The sequence below is a fragment of the Meleagris gallopavo genome, chromosome 22 (genome assembly GCF_905368555.1).
Source record: "Meleagris gallopavo chromosome 22, MGAL_WU_HG_1.1, whole genome shotgun sequence".
In the NCBI taxonomy this organism is placed as follows: Eukaryota; Metazoa; Chordata; class Aves; order Galliformes; family Phasianidae; genus Meleagris; species Meleagris gallopavo.
Genome location: NC_139425.1, coordinates 11025689 through 11050585, shown reverse-complemented (window position 1 = coordinate 11050585; position 24897 = coordinate 11025689). Strand labels below are relative to the sequence as shown.

Sequence of the window (24897 nt, the reverse complement as noted above, 5' to 3'; positions counted from 1 at the left end):
AGGCATATAAAAATTATAAAGAAATGTAAGTTTATGGCACACGAAGGGATACAAGTAGTGTACAATCTTGTTATCACTGAAAATTTAGCTGGTAGCCTCCCACGTTTTTTTAGAGGAACATAAAATTGCTCGAAGACAACAAAATACAAGAGGAATTGCATTAGTAATACAGAGGTAAATAAAAGGTCAAGTTAATTGGCAAACACTGATATTTTGGTAGAAACAAATCTTTATAGAAGATTATAGAAGGTTATAGAAGAAGCACTTCATACTGGAATATCAATCCAAAATCCTATATTGTTCTGTGTTTATAGAATAAAGAGCTGGATACTGAGCTACAAGAATGTAGGGCTTCCTTGACAACAGGCTGAGAAAAAACACAACTACATAAAAGCTTATGGAGAAAATAAGAAAAAAGATAGCTGAGTTGGCTGAGTAGTGTGGAACATGGATTTAGCCATGTGAGTGGTACTGGGCTGGAATCAGTGATGTGCTTCTGCAGTTCTGGTTACTGATGTTTGCCTTTATTGTTTCTGACATTGATCCGAAAGTTGATTTTAGTGATGAATGACCCTGTCAAATTCCAGTCTCATTTTCTGCAAAGTACATTTAAGTGAATGTAGCTGTTGGTTTTTAGAACATTTCTGAATATCATCAGCAGTTCTGAAGTTATCTGTTTTCTATGACAAACAAGAAACAGATGGAGGAATTGGTATGAGTAGTCTGTGCGTATGTAAAAAAAACCTAACCTTCCTGACTTTCTGAGTTGAAGCAACTGTTCCTCTGAAAGCTACATGGCTTTTAAGCGCATCATAATTGTAATTAATCATTTTTATGATGTGATATGCCTGAAAATACTATAGCTCATTACTCCAGCAATCTGAAAAACCTGGAAAGATTCTTCATACTCCTCCTGCAAGACATTTATTTTGTAGAAGATGCAGCATTAACATCCTCCTCTTTTTACCCTTTCGGCTCTCAGCAAAAGAATGACTTGAGCACAGAGGAGTAAACGAAGCTCTCTTCATTCCCACCCTATTTCCAGGTACGTTAGGACCAATTCTCAACTCACTGACCTGTTGTTTCTCTCAGTTTTAAGTTTTGTTTTGGGGCTGTGGAATATCCTTATGAATTAATGCATAAATCTGCCAGAACTGCTCATGCTGAATTAATACTAAAAATATATAAACCAAGTGGAGCCCCAAATCAACCCTGTACGATGAATCAGCACTTACAACCTTAGCTAAAGCATATTAAATATAATTTTATACAAAATAGGGTCTGTAACTTTTAATGGGAGATGGCTTGAGGCTACAACTAGCCTATATATGTATGCACACAGGTGAGTGTCTGCATGCACAGCCCTGCTGTTGAGGTATGGAAAACCTACGAGCACTTTAAAGCAGAAATTCAATAGTGAAACACTTTGGTTACATGAATAATCAGCTACACTTTGGTCCTGATTGCCTCAGTGTTTTCTCAGCAGCCCTTGACTCTCTTCCCTATGGGATCTATTACTTATGCCTTGTGTTTTAGTTCTTTTCCCTGTACTGGCATTTCTTTGGCAAGTAGAACCACGTTTGCTTCTAATGAAAATGTCTCTCCCTTTTGCTGTTCAAGCACATTTTTGTCTTTAAGTTCTTTTCTCCTGGACTTCTATTTTTTTTTGGCCTGACATATGTGAGGGTTACACTTGTGTTTAGGGTGGCAGTTTTTGCTGTCGAGCAAAAACATACAGAAGTGCCACATGACCATCAGTAGCCATTATTCATTACTGATATTAGAGTCATAATTAGCTCTCCAATTTACTGGAATGCCCTGATTAATCCTGCTTTCAATTTTATTGTTATGATCTAATGTTTCCAGATTTTTAATACTTGCTTTAAGAGATTCTATCAATTTATAGAGCTGTGTTCCGTGGGGAAATATATCACACTAATACCTAAGTGTACTCTAAGTGTACCTGTGGTCAAATGGAAGCTATGTAGGCAATCGTGTTCTGTACACTCAAAGTTAAGAGTTCACACATATGAACACTGCTGTATGTGATAACTGATTGAATTATTATATAATAATTGTTCATGTGGGTTAGTCCCCAGAGGAGGACTAGGTGCATTCAGACATTTGAGATGTCACTTTATCTGCAGCACAGTGGCTGATGATACCATGGCAGAAATGATAAATGCCACAGTGGCATGGAAATAGAGGTACTACAGCTGACAGTCACTGCTGTCCATGACATGCAAAGTGAGCAGTGTGTACCTATCAGAGATACTGCTTCAAGCACTGCACTTTGTTACTACTCATTCAAACTGCCGTGAAAGTTGCAATCAATGTTTTTTTTTTTTAATTTAAAAAAAGCAAGATTTAAAGGACTTATGAATAACGCACACTGTGTCTGACCGCAAGTGCTTTCATGGAGCACACAGTGCACATGATTAACTTACAGTTTAGAGGAAGTCACAAAAAATGAAGAAGATAAAAACCTGTCTTTTACTTATTTACACACAAAAAATCACAGTGCTAGGAAAATTACCAGTTTTACTGATTCAAGCAATTTCAGTCAGCATTCTACATCATGTTGTACAGTTATATTCAGAGTCTGCATGACTGTAACACTGCTAGGAGCCATATTTCTACTCCCCCTAACCATGTGCTTTTTGAGGCCACAGATATTTCTCTAGCAAAATTTACTGGAGCTGACCTCAGCCTGTAGTTTATACATGAAGGAAAGACTCAAGCTCCTATTATGGCTAGTGTCCAGACCCCACTTAATACCCCATCAGCCTGTACTTCTGTGGATTAGCAGTAACATCTCTCTGACAGTTTTACCAGATAGATTTAGAAATGAAGATCTTTTTTCATTCACCGTAGTGTGATTCATTGTTTAACTACCTTCTATTTGTTAAAGGTTGGAATTAGTAGCCTGAAGTGCTCAGTTCAGTCTTGCTGCCTCTATTCACACACTGAATTCTGCTGATTTGGTATTCAGCTCTGGATCCTCTGTGACCAGGATGGGGTGAAGAACTGCCAGTGACACTATGCACTATACAGCACTGTGGGTATCCCCTCCTTGCCAGCCTGCTTTGCCTAGCTGTCTGGTTGTCTTGCTCTTTAATGGCAACAAAATATGTTTGATTTGGGACTCATTTGAATATTAAAAGAATCACATCTGAAACTGCACTAAGGAATGCATTTGTTCTGGGTACAGGCACACAATTTTCAGTCTAGATGCCTTCTCCCATACATACATGAAGAAATGCATTTAACAAGTTCTAGTTCCTTACTGTCATGGAGCAGATGAGTCACAGAGGTTCCTTGAAATTTTCGAACTCCTTTCTAAAAGTGTTCTGTTTCTGTTTCATTTCTGGGGGGTCAACAGTACTCCTGTAAATTGCTCTCACTCGTCTCACAGCCAATTTCCCCATCCTTCCCAACAATGGTTTGTTCATACCCACTTATATTCATTCCCACTGCTGCCAGCAATTGTGTTTTAGCTTAAATAGCATTTTCCTCTACTTCCCCACGGTATTATAGAGAACAATCCCTTTGCCTCCTTGCTGTTGGCCTCCTTTTTGTTCATTACTTACACCAAACATTCAAATTGTTTTCTGTCTGATTTGGATTTGGGTCAGCAAGGCTGATACATTGCAGGAGTACTGACCAAAAATGGGTTGCCAGAACATCCCTTTTTGTCTTGGCTGTGTTTTGTGGAACATTCAAGGCAACAATCATGGTTTAAAACACCCTGCCTTTCTGGCTGTGGGGCAGCTGCTATGTCTATAGCCCCATTCTGCCTGGTGCTACCAGGATTCAGCAGAGGCAGAAATACAGGCATGCTTTGGAGACCTTTACTGTGGGACCTTGGACACCTTTTGGAATACGGACTCTTCTTCAAAATTCAGCAGCAAAAACGATAACAAAATGTTCACACTACTTCAAACAAAAGAACCTTCTTTAAACACTTAATTTACCTTTTTTATTTTAAAGGTCGAGGAGAAAACCTGACTGGGTTAAATCCATTCAATTAAAAAAAAAACAACAAAACCAAACAAACAAAAGACAAAAAACCAACAACCCCAACTCAGAAAAAGAGAAATAAAGTAACCATTTTTCATTTGTGCCTGATGGGTTTGTGCATTTTTTTTTTTTTTTTTTAACTGTTTGCAAATCTTCAGTGTAATGGTTTGAAACCCAGTCGTGTCATTTCTTTACGCCCACACACAGAGCTGCAGTAGTGCAGACACTGTAGCAGGCAAACCATATTACCAGCATCGGCCATTAAAACTCTTCCCACCCCAGGCGTGGGCTGCCTTCGCCCCCTCCCCAACACCCACCCTTCAATTTTCAAATGCTTAAAAAAAAAAAGAGAAGAGAAAGACACTGAAAAAAGGAAACAGGATGCTGCTTTTGTTCCAACGCTATTCCAGGGAGACCTGAACCTCTCCACCTGCCTGTGAATTGGCCACCTAAAGGTTAGCAAGTGTTTTGTTATCATTCTGTATCGACAGAGATTAATTAAGTTCTGGGTGTTGTGAGATATATTTTTAAGTTATTAATGTAATGGTTCTTTCACTTAGGAACGAGGAGGATTTTTTACTAAAGCAGAAAGCCTTTCATTTTAGTCCTGACCCCACTTCTGTTTTTAAGGGGATTTAATCAATATTTTTTTATCATTTAGTCCAACCTTCTAAACTTTAAGAGATGGATAGGGGTTATTATTTTTCTGTTAGAACAACCTGTTGATTACAGACTGCTGGCTGGAGGTTAACTCTTTATTCACCAGAGAAATAATGCACAGGAGCAAATGTGATAAAAGGATGAAAGAATGGAAATCCTCTGAGGTTTTTAGGGATTCTTTTTTTAAGCACTAACAATCTTCTTTTTTGTTTGGTGTTTTTCATTGTGAAGTCACTAACAGTGTTACAAAACCAACAGATGGCTTAGATTTGATTGTTTTATTTTTAAGCAAGCAGTGATAAGATTTGAAATAAAGACATAAAATAAACTGAAAGCATTTTTCATTACTGGAACTGGAAGAGTAGAAACATGAGAAGTAGAACAGGAAACATTCACTGATACTAACTGTATGGAGAGCTCAAAAGGGCCAAAATAACATCTATTTATACATTAAAATTTTATCTGACAGTGTTATTATCAATGTCAGCATTTTGAAATATAGAAAACTATATATTTAATAATGATCAGAACAGTCAGTGCTATTTCTGATCAGAATGAAGAAAACGTGCTGCAGATTACATTCTTCTTAAAAGGCTTTAACACCATACTCTGTGTTTAACAAAACACATAAAAAGCTGATTTAACACAGTGGAGTAAAGTATCAAAAATGTTTGTCCACAAGAAATAGCACCAGACCTTCAAAGTTCAATGAGTGTGTTCCTTAGGTGCTTTGTACTCCTATAGCAGACAAAGCAGGGCGAAACTTCAGGAACAATTATTTCTTAATGAGCAGCAAGATTTCCAAAAGTCAGAATTTGAGCAAGAAATGATTTAAGATTGTGGCAGTTTCAGAAGATCAGGAAATTACACATTTTCATCCTAATTCTGCATGGAACTGAGGCTCCCTACTTTGTCAATAAAGTTATACACAGCTTGCATGCTGCTGGTAAGGCTTGCAGTCCTGTGAGATCAGAGACATCCCTTAAAAACAAGTGAAAAGGTGAAGTCAGAACTTCTGTTATGAGACACCTTGAGGTATGAAGTCAAACTGAGAAAAGAATAAAGGCAGGAAGCAGTTTTTCAGTGAGCCAAACAGGTTTTCATTTCTGTGCTAATCAGAAGAGGTATCAGTTCCATTTGCAAATTTGAATTGAGATCTAGAAAGCTCCAGCGTTAGGGTGAACTCATAAACATTTATTTTCCATTAAAGTAGCAGTGTTTGATGTACCTGCATGAAGTTTATTTCTGGCTCTATAGTTCATTACTTCGTTATATTTGTATTTAAATAGTTTGTCTAGTCAACTAAGAGAGCTCTTCATGAACACTGACACCTCCTGCTAGCCATCAGTGGTAACCTAGCAGCTGGAAATGATAATAACAGCATCTGTATCTTATACACAGATACCGTGTGCTGTTCACAGCATTATTGTCTTCACAAAGAAAATTAATAGTTAACAATTTTTAAGACACTTTATTTATTTTAACCTTTAAAACGTGGTTGATAGGGTCTTTGAAATCTATTAGCTTGTTACTCTAGGAAGCAGGCTTACTGCTCCTTCCACTTGGTCACAACTCTGACTAAAATCCTGCAGGTCTTTGACAGGTGCAGGGTATAAATGGCTGGGAAGAAGCCCCTTTCCACACATTCTTGGAACTTTAAACACATGGCAATGGTACGTGGATTTATCTCATCCATTCCTGAGTAAGACTAGAATTAAGCATGAAATGAGCTTGTAAGCACCACGTATACCCTGCCCTGTCCCCGACAGCAGGCTTATCCTTGTGCATAGCTGAACTAGCTGCTTTGCTGTATATTGGCAATTGAAATTAATTGGGTTTCCTTGAGCAGGGTAACGGTTTGAACTTAAGTGAACTGAAGTGATCTTGCACAGAGATTCTGAGGTAGTAACACCTACAGAGAGTGGCTAAAAATAGAAAACAAAAATAATTAGTTTCAAATTAATTTCAAACAGAATGAATGTAGTATGATACAAGTTGTCAGTAAGCATTCAGCTGACACTTGTTACAGCCATCAGAGCAGTCTGTTCACCCATACACATGGGGATCATCGCACTGGTGGCATCAGTCTGATTCCAGGCTCAGCTGTATAAGGGTTAGGAATATCAGACCAAGCTTCAAAAGTCTCTGCTAAGCCCTGAAACCATATGATAGGTGCTGAATTCAGTCAGCCACTTGCTTTAGTTGTAACTTGCTATATCTGACTATTTCTTTTTGGACTCAGGATAACTAGTTTTCAACTTCACCATTTAGAATTTGATACTCTACTGAGTATGCAAAATAATTAATTTTAAGAGCTTTTATGTTTTAGAGTCCTTACTAGTTCCAGCATACTGCTGGAATTATTAGTACTGTCTAAAATGAGCTTCCTTTTTAAGTAAGTTCACCTCAGTGATAGTCAGACTCTCAGTGGAATAGAATATAACTGGCTCCATATATGCGCTAAAACTGAGGAGATGGTACTTCATAAAAAATGCCCGTGATCAATTATTTGTATACATTCCTGCCAGGGTTCTTGTGTAAGAAGTGCAGTGTTTTGACTCTGATAGTTTGTTGGCTGTAGCAGGCAGTAACCCTCCTGTGTGAGAATCCGTTGCTTTAGGAACATGTCTCCCAGCAGAGCTGACACAGCTGCTGCACGCAGTCCCCTTTGTCCGTATGGACAGTGTGGGTCTGTTGAAAAGCAGTGCACGATGTCAAGTGGTTTTCTAGAGTCACTGATTTTAGACATTTACATTACCATTACTAGGACCAATCCAGTGTATGATGGAAACAAGTAGGATCTTAGGCAACAATACTAGACCACATAACTAAAAGAAAGATAGGAAGGATAAGACAGACATATATCTCTGCCATCAGTGTTGGAGGTCTACTAAAATAGAATCCAGAAAAGAACCAAAAATACCCAAACAACAGGCAAAACTCCCTGAGATCAATAGAGCTGTGTAGAATTAAAATCCATTTACATATCCAGCATTGGCCTACTAACCAAATTACTGAAAGAAAGAGCTTCTGCTAGAGTGGATGTTGGACAAACAATCGTAAATATTACAGTTTCACCCCGTCCAATCCACACCAGCAGGCTGCAGCTATTTGGATTCGGTGCTTACTAAGTTATGAACAGATTAAACACCACATCTTCCAAAAGAGCTCCCAATGAAATTTTACAGGTCAGATATGCTAATGTTGTAAAATTATTGGGCACGAATCTTGCCATTGTAGGCTGGGATTTACTCAGTGTAACAGCAGCAGAAGCAGCAGCCATTCCAATGCACGCACATAAGGAACAGCTCTCCTCCTTGCTGGTCACCCCGGCTGGCCATTTTGTTTGAGGGCTTTTACCAAAGTTAACCCGCAAACTGCTTAAATTCTCAAAATGATCTTTTCATTTCTCTTGACTGCGTCCTATCCTTCTTTCACTACAGCTTTTCACAGCTTTTGGAGAGGCATGCTGAGAACGCCCCAAACACTTCTAACGTCCTTGCAGCTTTTGCCTGCTGGTTACCACCCTGCTGCAGGCACTGCTGGGAGCTGCTGGGATAATACCCTATCTGGATGAGTTTAGCTTTTCGTGAACAGAAAGTAGCTTCTCTCCTCCATTGCTTCCTTTTCCAACACATTTTGGGAGGTATCTTTACTTTAAGGTTACAGGCAAATTATCTTTAGGGAGACAAAGGAAAATTTCTACCTTTGTGCCAGCCTGTTTCACTGAGTGCTGCCACTGAAAGCAGCGCCAAATGCCTGTACTCAGAGGCAGCTGCTTCTGTTTATGGGCTTCTGTGTGAATAAAGGATAAGAGCAGATTGAAATGCTACTTCATTTTCTTTTGCTTCATCTCTTCCTGTTTTCTGAAGGTTGTTTCTGTGACACCGATGTAAAAAAAATACTTCCTACTTCTAATCTGTTTCAAGTCTTTGTCCTTGTTTCTCTCTGCTTGTCTGAAGTATTGACAGACGTGAGACTTCTTTTGCTGAAATGTGAGCCTCAGTAACAGGTATGTAAGCTAAAATTATTTACAAACTAAAGAGGATTCCTCCTCTGTGTGCTTTATGATATTATATTTAAAGTAGAGATCACCAGAAGCTTTAAAAAATGCAAAGATTCCTAAGATAGTGCAGTACACTGTTTGTTCAGGGCGTTGAAAAGCTACATCTGTATGGTAAAAAAATAACCTAACTATTACATCTACGGACTGTACCTGTAGACCGAGCCCGGGAAGTAACACTGCATCTGGATTTAAGGATTATAATGCTCCTCTTAATGGAATACCAAGAAGTAACATACAGATACAGGAAATAAGCAGTTACAAGTTCATTTAGTGTTACTGGCTGTCGGACAACTGACAGTGCATGTGTGCCACGCAGATAAGAAACATCACTTGGTTGCACAATCCAAGATTATTATAACACTGCTGATTAAAAGAAGCAAGCATATTTGGAATTAGGAAAAAAAAAATATACAGAAATAGGGAACACATCTATTTAGTCTTTTTTTCTACCAGTTAACAGAATAAAACAGGTTCTGTTATGCTGATTTGTCATACGAAAATACTTTTTGACTTTGTAGTGTTCCAGGCCTACCTACAGTGCATACCTAAAAGTATAGCTCAAACTAGGGACAAAATAACTGCATTTAATTGAGTTTTCTTGACAAGTTTTGATAAGAAATTAATTTTTTAAATTTCAGGCATACCAAATCCTGCACTTAGTTTTGCTTATTGAAAACGTTTATTTATCTAAGGATGATCAGGATTTGATACTGGTATACTCCAGTATACTGATACTGGATACTGATACTCCATGCTACAAGCCACAAATGGAGCTCAGATGGTTGTGTAGGAGCCGCCCAGTAACAGTCTGGAGGATAATCAGCAAAGGAAGGTTTCCTACTTTAAGCAAGGACTGTCGAGAATGAGTGCTGGGGTATAACTAAGTTGAGATAAGCTATTTTTATCAGTGTGCAAAGAAATACAGTAACTTCTGCATATAAACAACAGATCTGAAAAATACCATTTTTCAGAATACAGATCACTACAGAGAATATGTTTGTACAGAGTACAAGCCACAGAAGTATATTTTGTTTGCTGTAGGCAGTAGCAAACTTCCATAGCTGCTTGAAATGTATTATAAAACTCTTAAAACTGGTCTGCAAGCACGTGGGTATTTTCCTCATAGAATATTACAGAACACTGAAAAGATTTATGGGATTATACTGTTTTTGGAGCCTCAGACAACTTCACAGTTTGAGTGAAATTACACAGATTCTGGTGCTTGGAACTAGAGGATAAATACTAAAAACATCTTTCCGTTACAAGTCCTACTGATTTCCAGTCTGGCCTCACAGTGACCATCAGCTGTGCACGCACAGGAGGATGTTCAAAGAGGAATAAGTTTGTGACTCTGGAGGAGGCTTAATGGGGTGGAAACATGAATTCTACATTTTCACACTTCTCCAGGGGAGCACAGACACTATGATCTGTTTTGTCTGATGTGGTTTATTTGTTAGATCTTCTAGCTATATGTTATTCGCTTTTCTTCGAGTCCTGTCTATATAACATCCTTGGCAGAACTACTGCAGGCCCAGTTTATGAATGCCAATGACTCATGTTGTATTACTTGCTGCTGTCTTTGTTAAGTACAGTTGCAATTTATCTGCACTGAGCAGATAAATCCTGCATGCTATTATACATTTTGCAGCAAATATTAGACTTTATTTCTATACAATACCTGGTATTTCATGGGTTCTGCCATCACAGCTCCTAGCAATCAGTCAAATTTACACTATGTAAGTGCCTACATATCAAAGCAGCTTAGGAACCTAGAAGGGATGTGAAATGTCTACCACCTCATTTTGCAAATTAGAGCAACCTATTGTGTAGGGTTAACCGCAGTGCAGAATATGGATAATAAATTAATTCCACTAATCAGCCATAATCTTGTAACATCCTTACGAATACAGTCAACAACTTTATTATAAAGCAGCTATGTGGACAAGAATATTATTTATTATGCTTTATTATAAAGCAGGGGAGTGAACAAGAAAACTCCAGACTTGATATGTTGAATTTGATTCACAAAATTCATGAGAAAGAAGAAAAGATTGTTTCCAGAAGGAAAGTCAGAAAACACATCCCAGGGACTGCATTGCTGTCTTTTCCTTCACTTTTCCAATTCTTGCAGTAAGCAAAGCATATTGAAAAGAGATAGGAAGAAGCTTTGACAGTGAAGCAGGGGTTGCCAGTCAGCAAGGACTCTCCAGATGCGGCGTAGAATTAGAAGAGTGCAGTATTAGGCACCAGGTATATTGGATTTTCAAGACAAGTACTTACAATTGCATTGTGAGCTACACATAGGGATGACATAATCAAAGGGATGAAAGGTAATTTCCTACAACACAAAACTTTTACATTTGCAAAGGATTGCTGAGAGCGTTGCTTTATCGTCCTGTTTCAATGCTGCATATATTTCATATGCAAAGTACCTGAATTCCTAGTCTATTTATTAAGATGCTAAACAGATTTATCACTGAGCATATAGCCCATTGACCTTTACCTATTCCACTTGATAACTAATAGAAAATTATTTTCCCATTATTTCATGTGGTGTGAGGTGCTACCATTTTCAGCTATGAAGTAGCAGGACTTGGATTTTCATCCAGCCATCAATTTACCATCTCTATCAAGAGATCGAGCAGTAAATGAGGAATACTTGAAAACAATTGCACCGAGTTTTCCATTTCTACTTTATACGAATCATTTGGAAAGTTCCCAGTAACTGCATGCAACGGAGATTTTATTTTGAACAATGCTAACACGCTGTGCGCCGTATGGCACTAATCAAAGAACATTTGGGGGGTAAGCATTTATTACTCACTCCCAGTAATGGTTAACTATTAAAACTATGTAAGGAGGGTACTGCAACGCTGCTACAGACTACCCAGTAAGGCAACAAATTGTATATTTCACGTTTAGCCACTGATGTTCTTTTAAGTGTTTACTTTTGTGATTGCTTGCACAAGTGCAGTTATATTCATACTACATATTGGGCTACAGCTTGATACATCCTGACTAGATGAAGAGGAGGCAAGCAATAAATAAGCAGTTGTGAATATGGCAGAATAATAATAATTTGAATAAGCATTCAATGATCATTTTCTAATTGTTACCCAAACTAGAATGAGATGATGCTGATGTCTATTATGTTTTCCAGAAATAATTGTCAGCTACCTTGTTTCAAACAGTTTATTTCTAAGAGGGGAAAAAAACAGCAAGAAATTTTTTTGTTTAGGAAAAGAAACATTAGTCTGAACCAGTACCAACCCTGAATATATTTAGGCAGATTTTCATAAGAATGGCTTTACTTCATCCAAAAACTCTGTCTATAAAATGTTTTCAGCTGGAATTGAAAGCATCTAAAAATAAACAGTGTACCATCCTATTCCCTTTAATTAGTCAAATTGAATGTGGGCTGCACAAACAACAGCTTTAATTTACCCTGCTATTTCACTGTGATAGCATCTTTTCTACTTTGTACATATTTATCTAAGTCTCATTGGTGTAAAAAAATTGGTTCAATTTTAGCCATATCTGGTTAAACTCAGATGATACAGCCATGCTTAATGTCCTGTGTTTGGAACGAGTTGCCCAAAGATGTTTTACCCTCAGTGGTTTTCCAATCCTCAGTAACACATGGAGTGACCTCAACGTACCTCAGAGCTCACCTGGCTTTGCTGAGTTTGGGCTAGAGCTTGCATTTGCAGATCTGATACTCAGATTTATCTCTAATGCTTTGTGCACCTATTGTAGGTTTTAAGTGCATTCTTCATTTTTCTTTATACTATGCAGAACTCTTTAATTTCTAGCTTAGCAATGAAAGGTGAATCAATTTAACTGGAAAATATAGTAGTTATAGTCTGTATAATGCCTATATATGATTTGTTATATTATTTGCTAGCATTTCAAGTCCAGTGATTGACTTATATATATACTAATAAAAATATGTTTATTTTATTTAGCTTTCTGAAGACTCCTACTGGTTTTGTTTCCCCTTCCCTACAGCTACATGAGTACCTGACAGATAACCTTTGAAATGGAGGCACAGAAGCATCCTGGTCTGACAGCTGCACTAGCAGACCAGCCACTTCCAACGTCTTCTCTTCAGCCTGCACAGGGTCCTTCAGCTCTCAGCCAAAGCAGTGCGGTTCCTCCACAGGAACAAGCACTGCCTCAACCCGTGTACCTAAAAGCCCTCACCATTCCCCTGTACCAGCCTGTCCAGGCAGGGTGCTTTCAGCCAAGCAGTCAGCTAGTGGCTGGCAGGAGCTGTGGAAACCTGGATAGCGGTAACATTCCTCTGATCCTGAACCCGCTTGTTCCTTCCGAAGGCACAGATCAGCCCCAGTCAGTGTTTCAGAAACAACTTGGGCAAACTCTAACATTGAACATAGTGAGCACTTTACCCGTTTTATCATCACCAAATTCTTCTGTCAACGCACCTATCGGAAGCCCAGGAAAATCAAAAAATGCTGGGAAATATATCTGTAAACACTGTGGTCGAGACTGTTTGAAGCCAAGTGTCCTTGAGAAACATATTCGCTCTCACACAGGAGAGAGACCCTTCCCATGCACCACTTGTGGTATTGCATTTAAAACTCAAAGTAATTTGTACAAACACAGAAGAACTCAAACACACGTCAACAACACCAAACTACCCTCAGACTCTGACAACACCGGTACATTGGAGCAAAATGAGAAAGCAACAGAGAGCATCACGTCACAGCAAGGCACCAAAGGACACGGTAGCAGCTATGAAGACCAGGGGATGCAGATGAAACAGGTGACTTTGGAGACCAGTGCTGTAACAGACAGTAAGAAACTTAATGACCTTTCAGTGCCAGCAACAAGCAATTCGACAGTAGTTTCAGAAAATCAAGAAAGACCTCATCTGTCTTTTAGTTCAAAGACTGATCAGGAAGTTTCTGAAAAAGAACCTGCAAGTTTATCACTTCCAGTTGCCTTGCCAAATGGTCAGTGCCAGATAAAGAAGATGCAGGAGCAAAGAACTTCAGCTGCCAACAAGCACATTCAGTTGCAAAGGCAGCAAGCAACCTCTTCAGAAAAACAGTGGGATTACAAGCCATTTGACTGCAAGCTAAAGAAGTGTGAGAGCACCGACTCAGGGTATCTGTCACGCTCTGATAGCACAGAACAACAGTTGGCATCCTCCAGCCCGCTGCACAGCCTCTGTGAGCACAGCACTGAACTGGAAAATGAAACTGCCTTCAGCAGCTCAAGGTGCACGGCCGGAAGCAGTGCAAAGTCAGAGCCAGCTGAGAAAGCTACAGCCTTGATGCTAGAGAAAAAGAGGCTGGAGGAACACATTTCAAAACTTATTTCTCATAACAAAATTGTGGTGGATGACACTCAGTTAGACAATGTCAGGCCCAGAAAAACTGTCCTTTCTAAACAGGGAAGCATAGATCTGCCAATGCCTTATACATACAAAGACTCTTTCCATTTTGACATCAGGACTTCTGACACCAACAGGAAAAAGAACTTCTCTCTTTGTTCAGCAAAATCTACCTTAGCACCCCTAGAGAAATGCAAGCCCATGTTTTTTCATTCAGTCCCCACACAGTTCTCCACAACGATAGATGCTGTGCCTGTCACACGAAGCAACTCTCTGCCATTTGTGGAAGGCACAAGAGCGGTGCATGACATCGCAGGCTGCTCAAAACCGCTGTCTCTTACTAAGCAGTCTGTAAATACAGGCGCTGCTGCTTTGCTGCCTAGCAACAATCTCGTTGCAAATTCGGTGGATTTTCCCAGCAGCCATCCTCGAGCTCTAGTCAGACAGACAGCAGTGGATGATGTGCCACTAAGTAACGTGGCTGATCATCCTCCCTCGGAGGAGCTGCAGATGAGTACGAGGCTTGGGACTGGAGAAACAGTCGGCACTAAAAACAAGAAACACAATCAAAGGAAGCTAAAGATGTTCTCGGAAGAAAAATGGCAAATGTATGGAGATGAAACCTTTAAGAAAATCTACCAAAAAATGAAAAGCAGTCAACATGCCAGGAAAATCAAAGAAAGGGGGAATAAGATTACAGATGTTACAGGCTCCACTCCTGATTCAAAGGAATCAGTCAGCAGTACTGACACCGCTGAAGAAAAAGATGTCAGGAGCTCTGCAAGTGACAGCCTTTCCTCCCTTGTGACAACAGAATTAAACACTGTTAAATCAGAAACTGGTGCTAATGGTAACCGTATTCCACACAACGCGTCCTTAGAGGAAACCACAGACAGTTTAACCTATGTAATGAAGACATCACATTCAGTAAATGTGAGTGCACATACTGCAGTGAGCAAAGCTTCCCAAGATCCCCATGGCAGCGACACAGACAAACACACGGGTGGCAACAACACGTTACCAGCTCCAAGCAGTCAAGAGTGCAGGCTGCAAAATACTCAGTGTCAACCCAACACTAACAGAATGAAGGATGACTGCTTGCCAGTACTGAGTAGCAAATGGGAAGAATCAAGTCCTGGGAAAGAATCCAGTACCTTTGAATCAGATTATAAAAGCACTTCAAACAATTATGGAAACCATAACAGGAATCAGGAAACTGTCCGGCATGCCTTGATGCCCCTGTGGGTCCACTGCAGCAACAGAGAATCCTTAGGGAAATCCCAGAATTTACCATCAGAAAGAAAAAAGCTGAAAGTTGAAGTGGAGAAGAAAGAAAACATTATTTCAAAGTGCTACCCTAGTCCCTGTAGTGAAAGCAGTGCAGCAAATGAAGCAGAGACTGCCTGTTGCACTATCACTCCTTGTCTTTCCACAGCACCAGTGAAACTCTCCTGTGAAACAGAGGAGCAAAAATTAAGCACAAGAATTAACGAATCAGCTGGAGGTGCTGAGAACGTGGATTGTATAAAAACAACCCGACTCCCCACTAAAGTTGTTCCTTATGGTGACATTAACCCTCTTTCACATCCAGCAGGGATCTCAAAAGCTTCGTCTGTGGGATTTTTGAGGACTGACTTCAGGGGAAGTGATTGCGATACTTTTGCTTTGCACAACACAACAGATAAAGATGTCAAAACATGTCTTGTGAAAACAGGAGTACCACTTTTCAGTGACAACACTGCTAATGCATCTTCCAAAATCCATCATCTGCAATCTGGTCAGTTAACTCCAGACCCATCGAAAAATGCCTTTTCTCCAAAATATATCCTTAAATTGCCACAAGATCAGAGAAACTCTGAAGTGTCGATTCTGCTTCAATCCGAACAGATTACACCTCGTACTTCTGTGACAGATTCCTTAATCAACCCACCCTGCTCTTCCAACAGCAGATCACCCTGTTCTCATTCCAGTGATGTGCTTTGGTCCCCTTTAAAATTTGAAGTGAGACAAAAAGGCAGCAAAGGAGAGCTACGATGGAACTTACATGCAAACTGGAAAACTCCAGTATTGTGCTCACCAGTCAGTTCAGAAACAACAAATATCTTAACAACAGTAGATGGCACCTTTTATAAGGAGGAAATTATGAGAGGGGCTTGGAAAAACAAACAGAATAAAAATAATCTCAATTATCAAAAACAAACAGAAGGGAAGTGGATGAGCATAACAACTTCATCAGCACAAACCCCAAAGAAGAAGATATGCTTTACTTCTATGTATTCGAGTGGTTTTGTCATATCAGCCGACATCAAAGAAGAAAAAGTTTTACATCAGCTTTGCTCAGGAGGTGACTCTTCGATGACAGCATCAGGCCAAAAGGAAGCTTCTAGCAAGGATGCAGAGTCAACAGTCATGGGGTGGGACACAGGGGGAAGCCCAGGCATTCTTAAGGACACGTCACCAACATCAGAGGATAGGGAGCAGACTCAGAGATCAAAAGATAGCTCCACTTCTTTGTGCCATTCCTTTGGCACGTTTGATTGCCACGCTCTCACCACTCACCGCGAAGAATTCCCAGCACTACGCAGCAATAGCCTGACTTCCTACTCTGAAAGTTTTACAGTACTGAGCACCAAGAGCACCTTCCCATCACTAAATGCTGAAACTCGATTAACCTGGTGCTGTTTAACAAAAAGCCTTCCTCTGCCTGCTGAGCAGAAAGGGAATGCAGACTCTGCTTATTCCTCCATGCACATCCACAAGGAATCCAGCAATGAGTGCACACTGTCAAAATGTGATATTTCTATTTTCAAAATGAAAAACATTAGCAAGACTGTGGCCTATAGCTTAACAAACAAGAGCTTAAACACACTGCCTTCATCCTTTTCTCAAGGACAACAGATGCAGGAGGTAAGATTAAGGATCCTATTTCCTTCCTCAAAAGGGTGTAATCAGCTTACAAGGACAATTTTAATAGAAAAACAAGACAATTGAGAAACAAATTAAGAAACTAATGTCCATGTTTATGGACATTTGCAGGCATTTGTGGATGCAGAATTTATCAGTTATATCGTTACAAGATAAGTCATATTTGTTTGGTATAAAACATGCATAATTCTGTGCATGTACCTCTCACTTGAGAATTTCAGTAGAAATGCTGTCTAGTGAGAAGATCATAATCTCTGTTTCTCAGTTTTTTCCCCCTGGGGTATTTCTTATATTCTTTTGTGACAGTATTTGTATTTCACAATTTTCATTTTAAATTAGTATTTGAATTAGAGTAGGACTTATGAGATAGCCAAGCTCAAGACTTTATTTTACTTGGAGATATTTAGAGTCAGAGGCAGGCTATGTATTAGATGTTTCCTTATGGTGAGAGACAAACATCAACAAAATCAAATTGTATTAATATCCTGTACGTGTTTAAAGTCTGAAAGCTTTTTGTTTTTAAGCAAGTGAAGATACACTAGAACAGCTCTATAAGACTCAGCTTGTTTTTTATATAGGGAGAAGAATGCAAAAGAACACACACTGATTTCTGTACAGGTCCACAAAAGCAATGGGTCATTTAAATTTTATAAAATCAGATGGACAAAGCAATCAGAAAAACGAACATGAAAATTCTAGGAAAAATGTCAGAGAATACTATCAACTACTGTGCTACTCAGTGCCACCTAATGAGCATAGATTCCTACTATCTCAGTTAATATAATTCACAATTTTTAACGTGCTTTCAATTTTTTCAATATTTTTAATAGTTATGCTCAGCAGCTCCTGGTGGTGCTTTTAAAAACATATCAGAGAAAAAGAAGAAACTATCAGTTTGCAAAAAGGAAAAACCAGCAACAAATAAACTCAAGAGGAGCCACAAACAGAAAAAAATTAAAATCCTCCCCAAATGGTAAGGAATATGGTTTTATATGGTTTCATTTTCCCTGGTTACAAACATCATTTTGCTGCGATGGGTACAAAAATGTCCACAGAAAACAGAAAGCCACCCCCAAAGTTCATCCTTGTCAAAACTTTCTCATAGAAAGATCTATTCCCACACTGCAGCAGTTCCACAAAGGTAAATTTTCAAAGTTATCAAAAGTATCAATGCTATTTGCTGTCAGGAGCAAACTTTTCTAAGCAAAAGAGACATACACCAAAGAAAGATGATGACTGGTCAGGTGACTGTTACTGTGCTTTAGAACTGATTCTTATCTCTCAAAATTGTCAGCACTCTGTTTTGTATGAAGGGAAGCAAAAAACTTCAGTTTTATTCCTGTTACAGTTAAAAGCTATGTGCAAGACCCTTCTGTCTTCAGCTCTGTATCTTTTATTCACAAGGGAATGCAGAGGAAAAAAAATCAAGTTTTAGCACTAAGTGAATAAAGCCAGCCGTAGTTTAAATGATCATTCAGTTTAAATATGAAGCTAAAGAACATAAAGCTACTGAAGGCACATTGTATCAATCAATGCAGTTCCTCTGACTTCAATGGCAGTTCCTATCAGTGGAAGATTTTTAATGTTTCAGGAGTGTGAGGCAGCAGAATGTCCGATGAAATGCTTCAACAAAAACACATCTTGTGCATACATCCCTCTTATTTAATCTCATGACCAAAATCAGACAGAGCTTTTCCTTCAGGACAAATCACTGTTGGTAACTTAATCGCCATGTCTACCTTCATAAACAGCACCTCAGCTCTGAAGGATCATCGGACCACAAATAGAATACTCAGGTCTGTATTACCCAAACTGTTTTGTGGCATTCTTCTACACTTTCAGGTTCTTTTTTTCCCTTCTTCACCCCCATTTCTTTTCTGCTAGTCTCAGAATTGATTTGGCCATATCAAAAAAGTACAGAGATTCAACTGAGTACCAGAAAGCCAATCTATATCAGTAGCTAGCTGGCCAAACTTTTAATAATGAAATGTAATATATTTTTCTTATACACCGAACATCTAAATAAGCTGTTAGATTTACTTAGCACTGTGTGTATCATGTTTGATTCTATTGATAGAGGAATGGAAACTTCCAACATAATTTTGTCCCAATAATTAAAATTAACTGAACTAGCTGGAGTAAATAACAAAGTAGTTGCATTAACCAGTGTGAGTTTTCTAAATATCTGAAACATGTTGTTCGGCACTGATGATAAATAGGTTGCACATAAGAAGTACAAAAAAGAAAAGCAAAATATCAACAACTGTGCGCTCTCATGTGATTCTTGTGCATTTCAGTATTTATGAGCATGCTGTTTTAAAACTCCAAATACAGAAAGGTTTTTCTCCTGAATTCTTTTCTCCCAGCAAGCCAAGGACATACTGAAATCTAACACTGAGAAGTTCAATAAAATAATTGTCGGAGTATCTTGACTTTTGAATTAACATGAACTAACATCTCCTTCACAGAAGTAAATTCCTAAATTCCCAAGAAAAAGGCCTGATGTTGTGGTATTATTCTTATTCTACCATGGCCAGTCTTAAATAGCACATATTTGTTTAGCCTTTCAATGCCACTTGTAATGCAGGTACGGAGGAAGGCACATACATGGATATACTCAGCTGAAAATGAACCGACTGAACAAGAGACGCTGTTTTCCAAATAGAACATTGGATGTTTTGAAAAAGGGCTGTTCATCACAAGCCTGTAAATTTAACCACTGTAAGAAGTGCCATTCTCCTCAGTCAAAAGTACAAGGTGAGCATTTCAAATATTTTTGAGTGTACTGAATGTTTGGCTTTGAAAAGGTTGAACGTTAGCAGTATTTCTGGTATGTACCTGCTTTACATGAACTGCAAATTGATTTTGGCTTTCTGTATCTTCTGCAAGTGAAAATATAACCACACGACTTTCATACATATACTATACATATATAAGTGAACTTGCAAATTAGGAGGTCATTTTAAAAATAAATGACACAGAATAACCTTCTATTGGGAGCCTGCGCAGTTTAGGATCAATATTTATCATTTTATGAAACAAGATTTTATGTTTGCTGTATGAAGTGAGTCTGGAGTGTTGACTTGGTTTCAGTAACTCAGCGAAAATATTCTGCTTCCTTGATTTAAATGAGTGATAGTAAGGAAATGTTTGTGTTGTGACCACCTTTGAAGCAGAGACATTATCTTGTGTGTTTTTCATAGCAGATATGAATAGGTATTACTCTGCAAGACATCTTAATTACCACTGAAAACAGAAAGTTGAGAAAAGGTAGCTGGGAAAATGTATAAGGCTTAGGATAAAAAGTTACAGAAAGCAATAAATACATGAAAGTTAGATGAGTGAAATAATGAGAAATTCACTAATTCTGGCATGTGGGGGAACAACACTCAAAGTAAAAGTTTATTCAAACCTTTTTTCAATAGAAAATTATTTACACCAGCAAAAGGACTCATCTTGCTCTGCCTCAGACAAGCTGCTTTGCATAAGGAAGAAAGAAGGAAAAAATAACTCAGGAATATTTTCCCACATTGAAAACCTTACTCACGTTAAGCAAAATGACAAAGAGGATAAACAAGTAGGTATTGTACGTGACTGTTTATTATGAGAGGAAAACAAAACATGCTGGTAATTAAAACTTGAACTTTAAAACTGCTAAACATAATTCAAGTTGAGAGTACTTTACCACAGATTTTTATTAAAAATGTATTAAAATTATTTTGGGGCACTGCTGTTAGAGGTGCCAGCAGACGTGGCACAGAGTGCCCTGTGATGGAGACAGGTATTAGCTTATCACTGGAAAAACGGGGAGGATGCTAAGAGACACGTGCAGTGGAAAGTGTGTGCATCCAACATGGCATCGGGGCTTCTTCAGCCATCTGGGTACATCTGTGAGGCTACAGTTTCAGTACAACCAAAAGCTGCATTGGCTAGATGGGGCCTTAGGCACAGCTGTGCATGCTGCAAACAATGCTGTTGTATGCAGTGTCAGCAGAGCCTCTGGGAGAAATAGTCTATGTTCTTATCCTAACTGTTTTACTTTTCCCTAGACTAGCCACAATCGAAAACAGATGCTACTGAGCCAGATTGGTTTTGTGTAGCAGGGGCACTGGTTCCTCACATAGCATAAACATTTAGGAGCCTAACTCTTATGATGTGTTTTATGTGTAGGAAATAAAATTATTTCATATCTCACAATCTCAGACATCATATTTCTTAAAGATTCATCCTAAAACTTTCCTTCAGTGATGCATAAACATCTTTGAAAGATATATATTCAAGTATCTTAATAAAAAGAATGCTATCCCTAGACATACACAAGGAACTGGAAATGTTTGGCTCCCATTACCCAAAAATTATTAGCATGATTTGTCACCTAACCAAGAAAAAACACCTTAGGAAAAATATACATCTATTACTACACCTCACATACTGGGAGAAAGAAAAGCCTTCTCATCAAGAGAGGGATGAGTAACTTGGTCTGCAGTAATGAGTTGTTTGAACAAAGGTTGATACTATCCTTAGCTACTCAGTTGATACAAGTTATTGCACAGCTAAATACCAACATACTTGACATTATTATCACACTCTTTTAAAGGACAGCATTGCTTTGGATTGAAAATTTTTAACGTAAATTTCTTCCCCTCCTTAATTTCTACAGGACATTTCTGGGAAAATCAGGGAACACACAAGAACAAATTTCTCTTTTCAGAACACTGCACCTCTGGAAATCCCAATGACAGCTCATTCCTTTCCGTCCTCAGTCAATACAGCCATGCAGGAAGTCAGCAGTGATGTGGAACTTTGCTGTTTAGTGACACAACCACTTGTGCTTCAACAATCAGTTCCAGAGGAGTCACAGACAAATGTTCAGACAGACTCAATGGCATCTTCTTTTTGGTCTTGTCCTTTTGGTCTTACAAATACAATCAAAGGTGACCAATCTATCAGCACAAACTCAGAGACTACTTGTCCTCTTTCCTTAAGTCTAGAGGCAAGACAGGAAAATGTACCAAATGTAGACTTAGAGATTCAAAGCTTTGGTACATTAGATTCAATGATTCGGGCCTCAGGAATAACAGAAGATCAAACTGAAGAAAATACACGCTCATCTTCCAAGGAAAACTCAACTCACAATTCCCAAGCTAGATGTTTGCATTCGCTGGGATCAAAAGCAGAATCTCATCTTGAGTCAGTCTCCATGGCTAAATTATCCCATACAGAATGCACAGAGCAGGAGAACTCGCAAAAAATCCTTCACCTTCATGGAGCTGCAGCCAAGAATGGAGCCCACCAGCAGACAGAGATCTATGGGAGGCAGCACGAAACAGCTTCTTCTACATTTAAAAAGCCCTCAGTAACACTCAGGTCCCCTGAATTCAATAATTACTCAGCAACAACTTCCAAGACATACAAAAAGAGAGGTTTAGAGATGATGAGGAAGCAAATCAGAGTTGAATATGATGACACTAGTAGCGATGATGAAGACAGGCTTGTTATAGAAATATAAGTAGGCTGCTAGTAACACACTTGCATGATGGCCCATTACCTAAGGAAATACCAGGTATGTTTGCATTTCTGAAGCACTTTAGGATCAGAAAAGCCATTCCTCTGTGCAACACGCAGCATTCCCTTCTCAAGAGAATTCTTTATTCCACAGACTCAAAACTTTAAAAATAAAACTTATTTGAAACAAAAAGGGGAAGCTTGCATCATATACTTCAATGGAAATATTAAGCTTGCGTTTATGAGGGGTTTCTAGCATCGTTAACCTTATTACCAGTCTCATCTAGTGCCCAGAAGTGCTAGCTGCCAGTGGTTGTATTATTAAAAGCCTGCAGTGTATTTATGTAAATACACAAACCAACAGCAGCAGCAGCAGCAGCAAAGATTTCCTGGAAGGATATGGTTGTACTCCTATACACTCTTTTTTTGTAGTCACTGCTAGTTGTTCTGGGAGTGACAAACTGGCATTAAGGGGAAGATAGATTCCCTAAGTGTATGTGATACTGAAAGAGTCTGCAAAAACACTGATCCTTCTCCATGTTGCACAAATGTCAATGCTTCTTTGTGACAACTGACACAAGCACGCTTTGGTTTGTGTTCTGTGCCTTTTATGCCAATATCTACTCAAATATTCTTGATTTCTAGTTGGAAAACATGGATGTTCGTTATTAGTACCTCCTTGTGGTAAAACATCTGACAGGCTCTTAGATGTAACTGCAATGATGCTATTTTATTGATAGTGAAGAAACTATAAAAAAAAGCTGTACCATAAATTGTGCTACCAACCCCCAGATTTACTGGTTTCTTTGTGAATAAACGATTAGTTCAAATTTGACCAGGTGTATTCACTTGATTAAACCAATCGGCATCCCTCACTTCTACACTATAGTCAAATTCTTTACTTAAACATTTACCAGTTTTAATACTGTGAATCACATATAGTGTTTTATAGATAAACCTATGTGGAATACTTGGAATTGCTTTTACTTCAGTTATGCACAATTAAGCTTACATAGATCCTACTTACAAATAGATCTAGTATACTATAGGGAAAAAAAATAAATGCATATGTGAAAAAGGATGCCAAACATCCCATGGCATCAGCTAACAGAAACAAAACCAAGAGTTGAGTCCCATGAAATTCCTGTATTTTCATATGTCTTATAAATGGGACAGTTCTTGAAAATATCCACACAGAACTTAACAGTTAGACACAATTTATGTTCACAAATGTACACCGTTACAGAAAATAAACATAGTGACAAAACTTCTAATTGCTACTTCTAATGTTAAAAAGTTAGGAAAAAATCTACTCTTTCAGAACTGAGGATGAGCCACAAAAGTTTTCTCCTCTTTTAAAAATGTCACAACACAGAATTAACACAGAATTTTCAATAGCATTACATAAATAATTGGTGACAAAACTGCAAGGAAAGGAATCTAGGAACATTAGTTTAAGGAATTATGCATTTTCAGTTTCCTCCTTTACTTCTCATTTACTAAGTGCAGAGGTTATAAAACCTCACAACTTGCAGCTCAGAAGTACAGTCAGTTCTCTTGCTATACTTTATTGTAAATTTCTGTAAACATAAGTTGTATTTCCATGTGCCACACAACAAGAGGACAAGATGACATCATATCTTGCCTAACTTGGTAAGCCTTGGATTCAGAGCTCAGCAAGCATGGGTGTATACCTGAAGAATGAATGGCATCAGCAGTGGTATGGCCCTGTCAATGGTGTGTTTTGTTGACTAGAGAAGCAGTACGAAATTACCATTTAATTTAGAGTGATACAGCTGAAGAAGACTGATACAGCTCTAAATTGTTTTTATATTGTTAGAATTTTGTCTTTATACTGCTGAGTTGTTTTATCTTAATAAAAATAAAACATGAAGATCAAAATATCACTAATATTGTGCTAGTTACTAGGGGTAATTTATAGAACCAACTGCAGAGATGGGAGCTCGAGAATGTCACTATTCTCAGAGTATAGACTAAGCACTATGCTATCCATAGAATTTCACAAGCAAATCTTTTCTTAACTACAAACATGGACATAACTAATGAGCTGCCAGTTCCTGTCTCTAATTGTTAGTAGAAACTCAGAGTAGTTTACTAGAGAGCCTACACAAAATCTTTTTTTTTTTTTTCAAAAATACCCTTACTACTCAAATTCAAGCATATTGAATTTTAATCATTTTCAGTCATAATTGTTTTAAGTTTCTCAGTCTACATCAAAACTTAACAGGAGAACTAATGGGTTACTCTGGAAACCTCTGAGAGAGATGATTAGCAAGAAAGTTGTTGACAACATCGTAATTTGCCGAGTTTCACTAAGTTTAGTATTACCAGGACTAGAAAG

At 38.4% G+C, this 24897-nt stretch overlaps 1 protein-coding gene across 7 annotated transcripts; it reads left to right on the top strand.

Moving 5' to 3' along the window:
- Window positions 1–747: 747 nt before the first annotated feature.
- On the top strand, window positions 748–23370 carry ZNF831 (zinc finger protein 831). 7 transcript variants are annotated; one of them, XM_085241675.1, is made up of 7 exons: window positions 755–1045; window positions 12755–17012; window positions 17861–18003; window positions 18782–18826; window positions 19618–19787; window positions 20456–20607; window positions 21691–23370. In XM_085241675.1, exons 2-7 carry the CDS (start codon window positions 12786–12788, stop codon window positions 22537–22539), a joined length of 5586 nt encoding a protein of 1861 aa, XP_085097801.1. In that variant the 5' UTR covers window positions 755–1045; window positions 12755–12785; the 3' UTR covers window positions 22540–23370. The 7 variants fall into 7 exon arrangements, with proteins under 7 accessions (XP_085097804.1, XP_085097801.1, XP_085097798.1 ...); XM_085241672.1 differs by having other exon boundaries at window positions 12712–17012; XM_085241673.1 differs by lacking the exon at window positions 755–1045 and adding an exon at window positions 8530–8692 and having other exon boundaries at window positions 12712–17012.
- Window positions 23371–24897: the final 1527 nt, after the last annotated feature.

Coding starts and splice junctions, on each gene's coding strand:
- ZNF831 (XM_085241675.1), top strand. CDS start 12,786: ATGGAGGCACAGAAGCATCCTGGTCTGACAGCTGCACTAGCAGACCAG. Junction 18,827..19,617: donor ACCACAAATAGAATACTCAG/GTCTGTATTACC, acceptor CTTGTAATGCAG/GTACGGAGGAAGGCACATAC. Junction 19,788..20,455: donor TCCTCAGTCAAAAGTACAAG/GTGAGCATTTCA, acceptor TTTTTTCAATAG/AAAATTATTTACACCAGCAA.